The sequence below is a fragment of the Ambystoma mexicanum genome, chromosome 9 (genome assembly GCF_040938575.1).
Source record: "Ambystoma mexicanum isolate Mex_15411 chromosome 9, UKY_AmexF1_1, whole genome shotgun sequence".
Lineage (NCBI taxonomy): Eukaryota > Metazoa > Chordata > Amphibia > Caudata > Ambystomatidae > Ambystoma > Ambystoma mexicanum.
In genome coordinates, this window is record NC_090931.1 from 1,044,652,281 (window position 1) to 1,044,669,490 (window position 17,210).

At 48.7% G+C, this 17,210-nt stretch overlaps 1 protein-coding gene across 2 annotated transcripts in view; it reads right to left on the reverse strand.

The window, feature by feature from the left end:
- The window catches only part of GCA (grancalcin), a 295,328-nt gene that overhangs the window by 238,087 nt on the left and 40,031 nt on the right, over positions 1–17,210 (reverse strand). For both annotated transcript variants that reach the window (XM_069616320.1, XM_069616319.1), the window contains exon 2: positions 16,956–17,114. In XM_069616320.1, coding sequence (XP_069472421.1) covers positions 16,956–17,114 — 159 coding nt within the window. The remainder of the gene's footprint in view (positions 1–16,955; positions 17,115–17,210) is intronic.

Sequence of the window (17,210 nt, forward strand, 5' to 3'; positions counted from 1 at the left end):
GAGTTTGTCCAGGTGCGTCTGCGTAACTTGCTAGCAAGGAATTGTTTGCAATCCTTGCGTAAAAAGCAGCGGAGGCTGTGATCCTCTTCCCCAGGGCATACCATTTTTTGCCCTCCTTATCTGGTGGTGCTTCGCTGGTAGACAGCGGGACCCCTGCTCTTTTCCTTGTATTTGTCACCACTAGGGAGTCTGGTACAGAGTGGCCCCTGACGTACAACGGGTCTGAAGGGGAGGGACTGAATAGTTTTTCTATCCTCGGGTTGACCCCTCTGACCAACGCGGGTGTAGATGGTGAAGGGATAATTCGTCTTCTTACTGAGGCGGGGAGGGGAAATGGTTTGGCTGACAGGGGGTTTCTCCTTGATTACCTTCTACACAAAGTCAATGTCAGGAGAAATCTCCCCAGTGTCCATTTCGAAATGCGCTGCTGCCTTGCGCAGTAGTGCATTAAATGTAGGTTGATCGTCTATAGGTGACGTGTTCCTATTAGGTGAGTCCTCGGGAGGGGACAGGTTAAGTGCATCAGGGTCCGAAAACGCTGATGGGGACTGCCAGGGCTGTGAAGCACCTTCCTCTGGGTCTTCTCCGAACCCACCAATATCTGGATTTTCTTCAAAACCCTCTTCCTCTAGGTTTTGTTCCTCTTCGTTGCCTAAAAATTCGTCCTGAGGGTCTTTGGCCTGAAAACGCTTTGACCTCTCCCATAACGTCGAAGAAAGGTCTCCGTCGCCATCTGAAAAGCCTTCTGGTAGGCTAGGAGTCCCTTTAGATGAAGGGGGCAGTTCCCGCCTTCCTTCAGGCCTTTTCGGCGTTTCTCTAGCCTTCTGAGCGGTATTCAGCGTATCTTTCGCCGTCCGCTTCTGGCTATCGGCAGAAACGATCCTCGCCAGGCTCTCAACGACTAATCTGTGGAGGGCTCTGGTATTGACGTTACGGGCGTCGCGCATTCTACGGCTACAGGTGCTCTGACGGAGCGCTTCGTCTGGCGGTTTGGGGGGTAGCGCCCTTACCTGGGGGAAGCCTGGTCGCTGGTCGCGTCTGCGAGGGGGGGCTTAGGACTCTTACGGTCTGAGGAGGTCCGAGGAGGATGCCGGTGGAACCTGCGTCTCCGTTGGCGCTGATGGTTTCTTCGTCTTCGAAGAAGAGCCGTGGTTTATGTGTTTATGGGAGTGTTTTTTGTGTGCGTCAGTGTTGGCGGGGGGTTCATCCCCATAAGCAGGGCGTGAGCTGAACTTGTCGGGCCGGGGACAGACGAGGAGCGTGAGCGCTCCTTAGAGAGGTCTACGACTTCCGTAACGGATGTCGGGTTATCACATTCCTCGTCACTTTCTGCGGCGGGTGAGGAATCTGAACTCGACATGGCGTAGGCCGCCCACCTTTTGACCCTGCGGTCCTTTAAAGTCTTAGGCTTAAGAAGCTGACAAGCCGCACAGCTGTCTTCCTTGTGGTCGAGGGGCAAGCAACAGTTACACCGTTTATGCTGGTCTTTCCAGGTAAACTTGCCCTTGCAACGCGGCAAAACCTAGAGGGTGTCCTCTCCATAGTTGAGGAAATATTTCACGGTGATAACAACCCAGAGGGAAAGGGAGGGGAAAAGGAAAGGCATTCTCAGAGAAACAAGAAATGTCTCTCGAGGAGCTCCGTGTAAAGGCGACCGATATCTGGGTGGAAAAAAACTATCCGAGGGACCTCGACGCGTGAGGGATTGTGGGTACACCACACGTCACTATAGGGATAGTGTTACAGACACGCCTTGTCGACGTCCCCTTTCCGACTACGAAAAGCAAAATGCAATACTCCGCAGTGACCACTGGATGTCGGACTATGCACAGCATGTGATTCTAAGCAGATCAGAAATATATATATCACCATAATCGTATTTCTGATGCTTGTATCTGCTTAGATTCACATGCTGTGCATAGGCCGACATCTAGTGGAAGCTGCAGATTATTACAGTTTTTGAAACTCGAAAAGGGACGTTGACAGGGCGTGCCAGTAATACTATCCCTAGTGTGATGTCCACTGTACCCATGTTCCCTCACGCGTCGAGGGACCTCAGATTGTAATTTTTTTCTTATATGGTGTAGCCTGAGTACAGTTGTATCCAAGCAGCTATGTATCAGGCAAGTTCAAAAGAATCCATGCGCCTTCTCTACGAGGGGAGGAAAAGGTGGGTTGCATGTGAATTTAAGCAGATACAAGCATCAGAAATAACATTAGGGTGAGTAATATATCCCTTCTAAGTGGTTTGCATAGGTGGGGGGAGGAGGGTTATGAGAAGGTTCATGAGCGAATAAATGTCTTAGAACCGCTTGACCGACTTGTGTATCTGTCTTGGAATGGGTGTCAATGCAGTAGTGCTGAATGAAAGTATGAACAAAGCTCCATGTAGCTGCCTTGCAAATACTGTCTAAGGGAACATTTGCAATGAATGCCAGAGTGGCCCCAGTACCTCTCGGAGTGAGCCCTGGGTGTAAAAGGCAGGGTTTTATCTTAGGGAATAGCACAGTTGGATACATCCGACTATCCACCTAGAGATAGCGTTCTTGGTCCGGCGCTATGGAGAGAAAGAATTGATCTGTTTTTCTTAGCGGTCTGGTCTTGTATGCGTAGTAGAGGACTGCTCTTCTCACATCCAGTGTGTGGAGTTTTACCTCAGCAGATCTCTTGGGCTCCTGGAAGAAAGCCGGTAGCTCAATTGACTGATTAACATGAAACCAGGAGATGAATTTAAATGAACCAGGAGGGGGGAGGGGGGGGAAGAGGGTTCGGAGTACGTAAAACCAGCTTGTCCTTATGTATAATAAAGTATCCTGCACTGAATGCTTGGATTTCACTAACCCTTCTTATGGAAGTGATAGCCACTAAGAAGGCAGTCTTATAAGTCAGGTGTTTGAGACTAGACTTGTGCATAGGCTCGAAAGGGGGTCCCATGAGCTTAGCGAGTACCACATTGAGGTCCCAACCTGGCAGTGGGTTAGAAAAATGGAGGGTGGAGTCTTTTTACCCCATCCATAAATGCTTTGATGACCAAAACTTTCCACCATGAATTATGGGAAGTGGTGTAGGCTGACAAGGCCACCAGGTGGACTTTCAGGGAGTTAACCACTAACCCTGCATCTAGCAAGTGGAGCATATAAGGGAGAATGTTAGATGGAGTACATTCTATGGGGGTGATCTGGTTAGTCTGGCACCAAATTAAGAATCTTCTCCATTTGTCAAAGTAACAGTGCCTAGTGTTTGGTTTTCTTGATTCTTTCAAGATATCCATGCATCTTTGAGGTAGATTGAGATGCCCGAATTCTATGACCTCAGGAGCCATGCTGCCAAGTTCATAGAGTGTGGTTGAGGGTGCACTGTTAGCCCCTCATGCTGGGTGAGTAGGTTGTACTGGCACGGGAGTTTGATGGGATCGCACATCGCCAGTTTGCCCAGGTGTGGATACCATGGTTGTCTTGCCTACATGGGAGCAACTAGGATAAGGGTAATCGGTTCCTTGTGTAACCTCTTCAACACCTTCATGAGAGGAGTGGGGGGGGGGGGGGGGGGGGGGGAAGCGACGTCTGGGCATTGACGGTTTTTGCTTGTGTCGAATAAGTCTATAATTGGGAAAACCAATTGAGAGAAGAGGTGTTCTACGACTCCTTCGTGTAGGCGCCACTCGTGTTCCTCTGGTAGGGGATCTCTGCTCGACGAGTCTGATAGAGGATTGAGTTTGCCTGGAACATATTGTGATGACAGGAATATCTTCCATCCGAGTGCCCATTTCCAGATTTTTTTGTGCAAGTCTGGACAGATTTGGAACACGTGTACCCCCTGCTTGTTGATATGAAACAATTGCTGTTAGGATCTGCACTGACAAGTTTGTTAAATGGGATTTGAATGCCTGAAGGGCTTTGAATACTGCCAGAAGTTCCAGCACATTGATGTGGTTCTGAGCTACAGTGTGAGACCACAGACCCTGAGCTATGTGGTGAAGGTAGTGAGCCCCCCACCACCCTGCCAGTGAGGTGTCCGCTGTGACCACTGCCTGCATCTCTGGATCGTAGAAAGGTTTTCCTTGCGTTAGGTTAGCAAAGATTTTGTACAAGTGTTGGCGAAACGACCACTAGATCGTCCCACTGACTCCTTGCCTGAGACCACTGTTTCGCCAACCACTCCTGTATGGTACACATGCGCAGGCCCACGTGAGGAGCCAGGTAAATGCAAGATGCCATCATGCCTATTAAACGCATTGCGTTGCGCACCCTAATCTGGCAGCCGGCCTGAGAATGGTATTTGCAGTAACATTTCTTACTCTTTCCTCTGAAGGAAAGACCAATCCTTCCTCTGTGTTTAGGACAGCTCCTAGGAACTGTTTTGAAGTGCTTGGCACTAGGCTTGATTTTTTTTCGTTGACGGAGAAGCCCAATTGAAAGAGGAGGTTGATTGTTCTTTGGATGTTTTGTCTGCAAATCAGAGGCGATTCCCCTGTTATGAGCTAGTCGTCCAGTTAAGGGTACACTGGGATTGCCTCCCTGCGCAGGTGCGCTGCCAATACCGGCAGTACCTTTGTGAATACCCTTGGAGCTGAGGCTATTGCAAAGGGCAGCACTTTCAATTGGTAGTGCTTGTTCGCCATCTTGCAACGCAAGAATCTTCTGTGCGCTGGTAACACCTCTTGCAGTGTAGTCATGCAGAACCTTTGTGGCTTGACATACTTGTTTGCAGGGCGTAAATCTAATACAGGGCGCATTAGATCTTTCTTTGGCACAAGGAATTAAGTTGCTGTTCTACTGAGTGGATTTTCTGTCGTGAGGGGTGGTTGTGAGGACGTTGAAGTAGTTCTATACAGTAGCCCCCTGCTACCGTGGACAGCACCCATCTGTCCGAGGCGATACACTCCCACTCGTGGGTCAAGTTGGAAATGCGTCCTACTGGAGAAGCATGGGAGGGCACCTGGAGCAGAATGTCACTTGCTCCGAGGTGGAGTGCCACCTCGCGCAAGGCCTCTGCCACAACCACAATCTCTGCGTTGTCCTCTGGGATAGCCTTGGAAGGATTGGCTTTGATTACTTCCCCAGGAGCCTTGTCCCAGATTGTGGCTGGATCCTCGTTGAGAATTTTGGCCTCGAAAATGGCAAAAATGTCTTACCTCTCTGTCCAGTAGGCTTGTTAGTGAGATGACCTAAAGATTTTAGAGCGTCATACTCGTCCTTTGTTGTTTTAAGTGCATCTTCAACAGCCTTACCGAAGAGCACATTAGGTTCCACTGGCATGTTTGAGCGGCCAGCGTTTCCGACCTAAAACCTGACTGGCGCAGCCATGCAGGCCTTTTTATAACGTCCCCTCTGCAATGACTCTCGCGGCATTGTCAGCCACCATCAAAATGTTATTTAAGGAGACGGGTAGATACGGCCCATCAATCTGCTGCCACCTGAGCTAGTTGGGATCTGAGTGGCTCTGAGGCAGATGAAAGTAAATCAGATATTTCATCCCACTTGTGGCAGTTATAACTAGCCCAGAGGGTTGCGTTGTTCGCTATCCTGGTTTGAAAGGACGCAGAGGAGGTGACCTTTTTGCCCATGGCATAGATCTTTTTACTTTATCAGGTGGAGCCTCGGAGGGAGACAACTATGGAGTCTGGTTTTAGTTGCCCTCTAATATATAAAGGGTCCGAGGGGGCAGGTCTAAATAATTTCTCCACACGTGGGTTAACAGACAGTGTGAGATTAGGTGCTTCCAGGGATGGCTGTATTCTGCGTTGCACGGATTTTAGTAGGGGATAGCCTACTGTCTTTTTGTCCAAGGATTTGTTCTACAAAGTCTCCATCTTCCTGTACGTCAATCTGAAAGTGTTCAACCGCCTTGGCTAATACTTCACTGAGGAGGGGTTGAATATCAACGGGGGAACCGACAACTGGAGTGTCTTGATTAAGAGGGGCATCTATAGAGTACATTTTAGCCTGCCTCTGGGTCCTTGTCATCCCCATAATCCGGTTCATCTGTATCCTCCTCAATAAGTTGAGGGTCAGATGCCTCCACAAAGGAGAGATCGTCTTGGTCTGATTCAGGGTCATAGATATCTAGAACTGTACTCTGTAAGGGAACATTGGAGCAAGACCTCTTAGAAGGGGGTTGAGTAGGTAAGGCAGAGGCTCGAGAGCCAGAAGAGGATGCGATGGGAGGAGTGGAGTGGAACCTTTGAAAGAAATCTGGGTTTTTCTTGTAAAAATTGGCCATAAAGGTCATTCTTCGCATTACTCGATCAATATCTTGGGAAGAGCATTCCTTGTAACTTGGAATCACCACAGACTGAGTGGGAAGTCCCAAGTCCTCATTAGTGGGAGGCATTACTTTAGGCCTAGAATCCTTAGGTTTTTCTACGTGCTTGGATGATTTAGGCTTTTCCTTCTGTGGTGTCTTCTCCCTAGGAGGGCTTTTGTCCCTATGAGGGGGTCTTGGAGGTCTTTTTGTGATGTTTTCCCACACTCTGGGGCCCAGAGGAGTGTTTAACAGCTTTTTGGGGCCTGCTGCCTTACCCAACGTCGAGCGTCTAATTTCGGATGTGGGCGCAGATGTGTCGTCCACGGACAATCGACCTTCGGAGGGAGTTTTCCGAGCGACACCCTTGCCGTCCTTAGACGGTTGAAGCCTGTCGTGCGGCGATCCTGCTCGAGACTGCCCAGAGGACCGGGACTCGGCGGACCCTTCTCTTGGTGTTGAACGTTGTCATGTGTCGAGTCTTGACTAGGGCGTATGTGCTTGTTGGTGTGCGTTTTGTAGCGCTGCCGCCGCCGGGAGTAATCCCCACAACATGGCTGCCAGCCTGTCCTACGGGGTCAGGGGCTTGCGCTCACGTAGCTGAAACTGCTCCGTCGCCGTCCAAAAGTACGGCGTCGCTGCCATCGCTAAATGTTCCCTCTACCTCCATGGCCACGACTTGCCTAGCGTAGGGGGCCCAACGTTTCGTTGAGCGGTCCTTTAACGTCTTCGGCTTGAAGAGCTTGCATGCTCAAGACATTTTGACGTGGTCTCTTGGAAGACACAAATTACAAACTGAGTGTTTGTCTAGCCACAGGAATTTTCAGTTACACTAGGGGCAACATTTAAATGGTGTATTTTCCATAATTATAGGTTATGGCAGCTGGGCGAACAAAGTGTAGGAAGGGGAGAATATGCATTCTAAAATGGCCTCCCCCATCTGTCCCTACTGTCCGGGCCAAGGCCTGGGGTGGTCTTCCAAGGCCGAACAGTCCGTCGCGGTGGTCTTGGAGGTCGGTGAAAGGATAGAAAGACTTACTATTGTTAATTGTGAAAAGTCAGTGTCTTAGCACCGAAAGGAACTCTGCTATACGCATCCGTCTAACATAGCGGAAAAAAGCAATCTGAGGGACCTCGACGCGTGAGGGATCATGGGTACAGTGGACGTCACACTAGGGACAGATCATGCATTACTCACCGTATTAGCATTCCTGATGATTGTATCTGCTTAGATTCACATGCTGTGCATATAGTCCGACATCTAGTGGAAATCACGAAGTATTGCAGCTTTCTTTCAAAGATCAAAAGGGGACATCGACATGGGCGTGACTAACACTATCCCGAACGTGACTTGTAGTGTACCCAAAATCTCACATCGAGGTCCCTTTGGCCGTGTTGTTTCTGCCGCGGGGGAACCTTCTAGTCAGCGCGAGAGAGTACACATGAGAGAAGGTGTAAGCGATCTATGTTCCTTCTACTCCACGAGGGGAGGAAGGGTGGGCGCATGTTAATCTAAGCCGATACAATAATCAACAATGTGATTACGGAGAGTAATGCATGTCTTCTGTGCTTGTAAATCTGCTTAGAATCACATGCTGTGCATAGACTAGCACGCAGTTCCCAGAGATGGTGGTGGGATGTGAGAAGGAACAGTCGCAAAGATGTCTCATCAATGCTCGTCCCACCTGAGAATCAGACCTAGAGTGCATCTAGGCAGTGTTGTGTAAAGGGGTTACAGAACTCCAGGTTGCTGCTTTGCAAATGAAATCAAGAGGAACATTTGCAATGAATGCTATGGTAGCCCCTGTGTCCAGAGTAGTGTGCTCTAGGCGTGAAGGGTAAATCTTTCTTGGCAAGAATGTAACAGTGTGATGCAGTTTACGACTACTTGGAGATAGCTGAGAGACAGAGTCCCCTTCTCTAGTAGCTGCCACTAAAACGAAGAACCGATTCATTTTCTTCGTGGATTTGTTTTTCCAGTTAGTAGAAAACGGCTTTCCTTACATCCAGTGTGTGGAGGCTTATTTCCGCAGCGTTAGTGGGTGTCTGGTATGGACTGGTTTACATAAAACTGAGATAAATGTAGGCAAAAAACGATGGTGTGTGTGTGCAAAACCACCTTCTCTGTGAAATCGTACCGAAAATGGGTCCTGAACTGAAAGGGCCTGCAGTTCACCAACTCTCCTTATAGAGGTGATAGTCACTTTGTGTATTGGTTCAAAGAGAGGCCCCATTAATCTGGTAATAACAACATTCAGGTCCCACCCGGGAGCCTAGTTGGAAATCTGGGAATAATATTAGTGCAAGTTTGTGTCCCTGGTCTGATCATTCTTTTGTGCATTTCACGTTGGCTACGCCTTTTCCTATGAAGCTGCCAATCATGCCTCTGCAATTGGAAATTCGGAGTCAAAAAAAGATTATGCTGGCCAACATTGAACCTCTGTTAAAGGACAGTTTAGTAAACTTCCATACTGAGATGTCTCCACAAGATATGGCTATAGTATTGATACATAACCTGGCGTGCATCGCCAACAAACTAGAACCTCTTAAACAGAAAAAGATTAAGGTTAATGAGCATAGAAGTAAGGCCTGGTTCTCGAAAACCTTAGAACTAAAAAAGTTGGTTAGTAAAGCTTACTTTGCCTGGAAAAAGGAGCATCACTCAGAGTTATTGGTTAAGTATAAGAACTCTGTGCGTGGATATAAAAAGTCGATTTTGGAAGCAAAAAAAAAATACTTCCATAACGGCCGGATAAGTAAAGCTAAATCCAACACAAGGAAAATCTTTAAGATATTAAAGGAACAGGAAACTACTCCAGTCTCTCTAGTTAAACTGATGCGGCATGGGGTCAACAGATTCAAAAAGGTTTATATAATAAACTTCACAAAATTAGGGAATCCATGCTTGAAAAAAGGGAATTAAACATCGCTACGGGCGAGGCTGGTACTGATGGTTTTACGTGTGACCCGCCAGTCCCCCAGTTTAATTTTCATTCAATCACAGAAAGTGAGTTGTTAAAAATCATAGAGCATATGAAACCATTTTAGAGTACTGGTTATTGTTTTCAAACGCCGGCTTCAAGTAATGCCTGAGTATTTACAGCAGTATATAATTTCTAAGAGTAATGTACGTTGTCTGAGATCTGATTTCTCTAATCAAATTATACAGCCAAGATGTAAAACAATGAAGGCGGAAAAGGGAGCATTTGAGGTGAGGGCCCCCTCGCTCTGGAACAACCTTCCTTCAAGCTTGAGGAGTCACTCCTCTCTTGCATCGTTCAAGAAGGCACTGAAGACATTTATTTAAGACATATTTGTCTGATCTTGGGAACATAAGGATATTTCCAAATAGGGGATAGTGGAATAACCTGCTGAGGAGTCTTACGATCTTTCATCTCCAAGCCTGCCCTCTTTTCTGCTATATGTCTTTCCGTTTGTCAGCTCCTTTATGCCTAAGGGTCAATAGTGCGCTTAACAAATGTAATGTAATATAATGTAATGGGAATGAAGTCTCTTTACCCCTTCCATAAAGGCTTTAATTACAGGAATTGTCCACCGTGCAAACTTGCTCTGGGACGTGGTGTACACCGAAAAGCACAGCCAAGCGGACCTTTAGAGAATTGAAAACCAGTCCTGAATCTAACAGGTGGGTTAGGTATAGGATGATATCTTTAGGTGATCATTCAATAGGATTGATGCCCTTGCAATTACACCAGATGACAAAGCGCTTCCATTTGCTGGAGTAGCAATGCCTGGCGTTAGGTTTTTGTGCTTCTCAAGAGTATGTCCATGCATCTTTTAGAGAGTTGTAGGTGCCCGAACTCTGACCTTGGGAGCCAGGCTGCCAAGTTGAGAGTTTGAGGGCATGGATGTAGTGTTTCCCCCACCAGGTCTTGAGACAGCATGTTGTACGGGCACAGCAGCTCCCTGGAAGGGGAGCCAACATTGCCATAAGATGAAGAACCAAGGCTGGCAGGCCTACAGAATCATCCGGACTGGCTCTTGGTACATTTTGTGCACTATTCTGTTGAGCAGGGAAATCGGGGGAAAAGACATTTTCCAGACCATGTTACCCAAAGACAGCTCCCCTTTGAGCGGTTCCGGGGGGTACCTTGAGTCGTAATCTGCGCATTAGGTGTTCTCCAGAGTGGCAAACAAGTCGATCTAAGCTCCATTCTGCGAAGACCTTTGCTCTACGGGTGGGGGGATAGGGGGGGGTTGCCGAGAAAGTCTGCCAGAAGATTGAGTTCCTCTGGAACCTGTTGTGAAAGGAGGAACATTTTGTGTTTGAGAACCCACTTCCATATGTTCTGGGACAGTTTGGACAGCCCTAGAGAGTGAGTGCCCCCTTGTTTGTTTAAGTAATACATGGCCGTGGTACTGTCCGTGAGGACTAGAATGGTTTTCCACTGGAGGTGCGTCTGGAAGGCCTTCAGGGTCTTGAACACTGCTAGCATTTCCAACAGGTTGATGTGATTTGATGCCACCGCTGGGGACCACACGCCGTGCGCCATCTGTTGAAGGAGGCGAGGCACCCCCCACCCAGTCGGAGATTAGGGGCTTCTTCTGCACGGGTGGTGGAGGTTTTCCCCTGCAGAAGGTTTACCCTTGACCACCACTGCAGAGACTGAACGAGGGCTGCTGAGAGAATGACTAGATCATCCCACTGGCCCGACAGCATCGGCACGAGAGCCACTCTTGCATGGGGCGCATGCGCAGACTAGCGTGAGGAACTAGGTAGACGCGGGAAGCCATTATCCCCAACAGTTGCATGGCTTTGCGTACGGTCACCTGGTGACTGGCTACTTAGTGAGGGATCTGGAACAGCATGTTTTGAACCCCCTCGTTGGAGGAAAAGACGAGGCAGTCTTTGGTCCGAATTAGAGCCCCAGAAATGGTTTGACTTGATTGGTTTGGTTTTTAGACTGGATTTGTTCTAATCGATTGGCCCGCTTCATACGTAGCCCCCGTTATGAGCCAGTCGTCGAGGTAAGGATAGACTGCCTGCGCAGGTGAGCAGCTCCTATCGCCAGTACCTTTGTGAATATCCGTGGTGCTGAGGCAATGCCGAAGGGGAGAATCTTGAACTGATCGTGGATGATCATGAGCCTGAGGTACTCTGTGCACTGGCAACAATGAACTATGAAAGTATGCATCTTTCATGTCCAATGTGGCCATGTAATCCCCCCATTGCAGCAGTTGGATTACCTCCTGCAGTGTGCTCATCCTGAAGTTGAGGTTCGACATAATTTTGCCGGGGTGCAGGTCTAAAACAGGGTGCATGGTGAGATCCTTTTTGGGGTACAACGAAGTACACTGAATAAATACCCTTGTTTACTTTGAGAATGGGGACAACTTCAATGGTGTCTTTTCCAGCAGGACCTGAACTTCTTTCAGCAGGATGTGCAGCTGTTCTGGCGACAGGCGTCTGCTTTTCGGGGGGTGGTATCGAGGTGGCCATTTAAACTAGACGCAGCAGCCGTGGGCAGCGGTCTTTAGCACCCACTGGTCTGAAGTGATTCCCCCTCCCAGGCATGGATGAATGACAAGTGACCAGGGAATTGTGGAAGGGGACCCGAACCGGCGAGTCACTTTGAGGTGGACCCTGGGGAGCCTCTAGGAGTAGAGTTCCTGCCTCAACCATTGCCCGTACAGGGGCCTCTTTGTTGATCTTGGTTGTTACTAGAAGAGCTTTGGCCCGAGGACCAGGAACCATATTTGTCCATGGGGAGAGCGGGAAAAATAATGCCCATGAAAGGACTGGCGTGAGTCATAGCCTCCACGCTGGGGGGGAATGGCTTAGCCGTGATCTGGCTGAGCGAATTTATTGTTTCGTGTTCTTTTTTCACAGGCTCCGGGGGGGGGGGGGGGGGGGGGGGGTCATCAACAGCCTTCCCAAAAAGGTTGGAGTCATCAACTGGTTTGTAGGGAGGCCTGAGTTCTGGTTTAAAGCAGAGTTTTTTAGCCATGTGTGCCTTTTAAGTAAGGTCCCCTGGGCTACGGTGCGTCCAGTGGTCTCAGCAGAGTCCAGAGTGTTCAATATATTCTGGGTAACCCGTCTGCCCTCAGCCACGACCGCCAGCAGGTGTGGGCTCTGGGACATCTTGAAGGCCATCCTGGACTAGGCCCCATCGGACATCGCTGTAACTTGCCAGGAGCGGGGTATGGTTTGTGATCCCAGTAGAGTAGGCTGCAGAGGCGGTGACCCATTTTCCCAGGGCAGACCTTTTTTTCCAGTGTTTGTCCGGAGGGGCTTCCGTCGAGGACAGTGGAAACCCCCCCCCCCCCCGCTTTTTTCAAGTGGTAGTAACCACCAGGGAGTCCCATGTAGCATGACCCCTGATGTCTAGTGGGTCGGATGGTGATGGGCGACTGTGTGAGACAGTGACAGTAAGGAAGGGGCCAGGCGCCTCTATAGAGTTCAGTAAGGGGGATGGCTGTTGTATGCTTCTCCTTGAGGATATCCTCAAAGTGCGAGTCCAGAGCTGCCTCTGGAAACTATTGGCTGCTCTTTATAAAAAATTTAAAAAAAAATAAAAAAAAACACATTGGACAACTGCTGTGTCAGCAGGTGACAAATCCCTCTGAGGCAAACAAGGGGGATCTAGACAGATGCTGTCCGGGTCAGGGGTATGTAGGTGATAGGCAGGGGAATCAGGGCCCTTGGCTATCTTGATCCCAGTCTGGGTCCTGATCAGCTGTGTCTTGTGCAAAGGGATTACTGTCCTCATAGGTATGCTCTTGTGTTGGGTCTCAGGGACATCCAAGATATCCTCCTGGTGTCCCTGTGCAGAGATGGGGAATTTCGGCAGTCTGTAGGGAATGGGGCAGAAGTCCTCTTCCCTGGGACTTGTGTAACGTACCCATCAGAAATCTCAGTAAATTGCGCATTTTGTCCATATATTGTTCAAATCTGTCTAGTCCATAGGAAGAGGCCGAAGGGTCTGGAGGAGATTTTCCTAATAAAGGCCTTCAAGAGAGGCTGGGAGGGCCTCAGAATACTCCTCTCGACGAGAGGGTGTGCCCTTGTGCTCTGTGGCTGACAAAATGATAGCCGCAAGGCTTTTGCAGAAATCAAAGTTCTTGACACGCCCATGCGCCTTTGGACGGTGTGTCAACGACGGTATGCTTTTTTAGGATTAACGCCCATTCCAGATCAATACCCAGTCGCATGCCGCAAAGGCGGTTGCGTGGAGGGTGCCGATCCCCAACAGTGACATTTTCGGTGGCCCTGTGTGTGTGGTGCGCTTCTTCGACGACTCCGTCTAAGAGGCCTTAGGGATTGCGAGTTTTGGTATCCATGGTGCATGCGTGCCCTTGTTCTGAACTCTGCATAACAGAGCCGGTGGCCTGTGTTGGGGCCAGGCACTTGGGAGCCTGTAGGCTCAACTGAGAGGATAATGGCTTCCAATTCAGAGCCAAAGCTGCTGACTGATTCCTCGTCGTCCGAAGCGGTGCCAACGGGGCGGCGGGGGATGGGGAACAGGCTTTCGGCCTGCATAGCACAGGCCGCCCACCGTTTAGTCCGCCTGTCTCATGTTTTCGGTCGAAAGAGCTTCCATGCGCGCTCGTCATGGTCTCAAAGACACCGTGCAGCGGCGATGGGTGTCCTACCAAGGAAACTCGCGGCGGGCAAAATTTAAAGTGTGTCCTCTCCATAGCAGAGGGTAGTCGCAGCCAGACCAAGTAGAGAAAGAGATGGGTAAAGGAAATCCATTCTTAAAGAAGAATGGACCTAGGGCCCCACTCTCCCTACTGTAAGGGCCTGGCCAGCAGGCCAGCAGGCCAAGGACACGCAGTCAACAGTTGCCAATTAAGTGTAGATGTCTTCAGTGGCAGGAAACCCACAAGGCAGTCGAGAAGATTGGAGACTAGACAACCGTAGGTCGTGGGGACAATATAAAACTCGTGAGCTCCGCATAGGCAACCAACTAGGTTGGCAGGAAAACAATCGGAGGGACGTCGATGCGTGAGGGATTTTGGGTACACACCTCACATTGGGGATAGTGTTACAGTCAAGCCTGTGTCGACATCCCCTTTCGATCTTCGACATCTAGTGGCATTCGCAGAGTATTGCATCTTCAAGTGGCACAGCGAGTAGAGCGCTCGCTTTGACATCAGTGCAGAGCCTGCGAACGCAGGTTCGAATCCCGGCAGCGCCAAACTCAGCGTTTCATCCTTCCGAGGTCGATAAATGAGCACCACACACCGTGGGTAATAATAAGCAGCGCTCAGATACCTGAGGGTTCGTAGCGCTATATAAATGCCAAATTATTATTTTATTTCGGACTATACGCACAGCATGTGGTTTATCTGCCCTCTTACTTGTGGTTGTTACTACAAGTGAATCTGGTTTTACATGGCCACTGATGTATAATGGGTCTGTTGGAGCTGGTTTAAACCTCTTCTATATGCAAGGGTTTACAGCTTTAGTTAAAAGGGAGTAGCCAACGATGGTGTGATGCGGTTTTTAACAAACTGCAATAAAAAAGATATACATTGACACAGATTTTTTTTAAAGTTATCCACTAAATCAGTGCCCTCCTCTGAGTTTTCATTTTAAAGTGCTCCATTGCTCTCTCTAACAACTCATTAAAAAGAAGCCGATCACCAATGAGCGAATTTGCTACCGGCTCTTCTGGAGATTGAATAGAGTATTGATCTGGGTCATCCAAATCAAACTGTGGTTGATCCTGATCTAAAGAATCGTCTTAACTATCTTCATCTAATGTGATGACCAACGGTCCTCATACACCCTAGGCACCTTGGCTGGAAGTTCACCCTCCCCCTTGTCATATATACTTTTGCTCGATGGGATATTTCCCCAGAAAATCTACAAAAGAGGTTACCTTGTCCATAGTGGTTTCAAAGCGCTCTTCATCCAAGTGCCTGTAACAAGAGTTTCCTTTAAAGGAAAAACTACCTCTTCTGGATTGAGGGCGTGGGACTTCCCATGAAGACCCTGTGACAATGGGCAGGTGACAGGTATAAATGGGGCTTGAAGAAACAGCCTTCGAGTGCTTCAGCAGCTATTTTGGGGATTGCGTTTGTTTAGATGCATACGCCAGTAATGCGTGAATAGAGCTGAAAACAAAGATTTAGGCACGGTACTAATAGCGCTTGACGGTTGTTTGGATTGTGGGACATATGTTGAAGACTTACCTGTGGACGCAGAGGCCTTATTAACTGTAGACACACTTGTAATAAACAGGAGTGTTGAATAACACAAACCCACTTTTTGGCGTTTTGGCCAAGCTGGGGTTACTTGTGTGCATGCGAGTGCGTGCGTCGCCCGCGATTGTCTCCAAAGCTGCCCGTGAGGCCTGCCCTTTGGAGCTGGGGACGAGTATGCAGGAGTTATCTGGCTCCCTCAACGTTTCCTCAGCGTCACTGAAGGCCGAGATGCTGTAGTCCTCTTAATCTGACTCCTCTGTGCCAGCGGTGTAGTTAGATGACGCCTCCGCCTGCCCAGTTCCAAACTTCTATCCTTTACGGTCTTTGGTCTAAAGAGTATGGACTACTCCCACTGTTTCCCAATGATCACGTGGAAGATAATGATTATAAACGGGCGCATCTTTCCACAGAAACCTGCGGTTGCAAAATGGGAAGAATTTTAAAAAGCCTTTTCCAAGATAAAACAGCTAAGACAAGGAGTAGAATAGGGGAAGCTAAATGGAGGCATTCTGTAAGTGTGAGCCCCGCTCTCCCTACTGTATAGGCCGAGGCCCAGTGTAGTCCAAAGCCTGATCAGGGAAGTCGATAAGCCATCAAAACCGACTCGTCCATTGAATACTGGCGCTTGTATGATACATCGGTGCAGGGTCGCCGACCACTGGCGACATCATTAGTAAAGAATAGCATAGCTCAGGCTGGTCCAACTCAAGATCCTGCACCGCACCTACTATCCGAGAGTGGCACTGTTCCGATGGGGCAGGGCTTCGGACTTGCGATGCCTACGCTGCAAGCGCGAGGAAGGAACCTTCTTCCATATCATATGGGAATGCAACAACATACAACAGCTCTGGCAGAAATGCTGCGATAAACTGTCCAGTCATGGGCAAAATAATACAAAGGGCACCAAAACAACTCCTACTGGGGATCTCCAATGAGTGTGATCTGTCTCGATACGAGAAACTGCTCTGGTCGACCGTACAGCGGTACTTAGAAGGAATATTGCACAGCTATGGGGAATCAAGAGAACACCCAGCTACAACCAATTGGTCACAGACATCTGCGCGGCAATGGAACGCAGAGTTTACGCAGCAAGGGGATGCCCGCAAAAAGCAAGCAAAACATGGCAAAGATGGGAGGCCAGCTAAGCACCCGACGAGGCGGCACAAGCAATACATACTAGGTGGACTGAGCAACGCCACGCAAGTGGGCGCAACACGAACAAACTGTTATATGAGATCCCTCGCCAAAGGCTTGGCGGTCCGAGGGGCTAAGGCCCCATTTCTTTTGATGTTTTTATCCCCTTCGTTTTCCCTTCCCTGCAATGCAAAGTGTTATTTGCAATGTTTATCAGTATTACACAGACACGCCATGTTGACAACAGTGCGAAAACAAGTCTCTCAATATTCTGCACCAGCCACTAGATGGCGGACGATGCCAAGCATGCAATTCTAAGCAGATGAACAAGTCTCAGAAATATATAAACTATTTAATAAAATAAAAATACAAATGTGACAATTAATGGACATTCAGAAACTTACTTGCCCTGCTACTGCAGTGAAGTAACTCCACATAGGATCACCTGCTGAATATGGATATCCCGCGTATGTACCATGAGGTACACCTTGTACTGCACCAGACATTGCCTGCCCCATTTGCATCTGCATTCCAGACATCTGTGCTGCACTGTAGCCAGCATACTAATCAAAAGGAAACAAGTGTCAGATTTTAAAATCAGAGCTACGGAAGAGAAAGCAAAAAAGCAACACAGATAACTAAATGCACTCACCCAATAC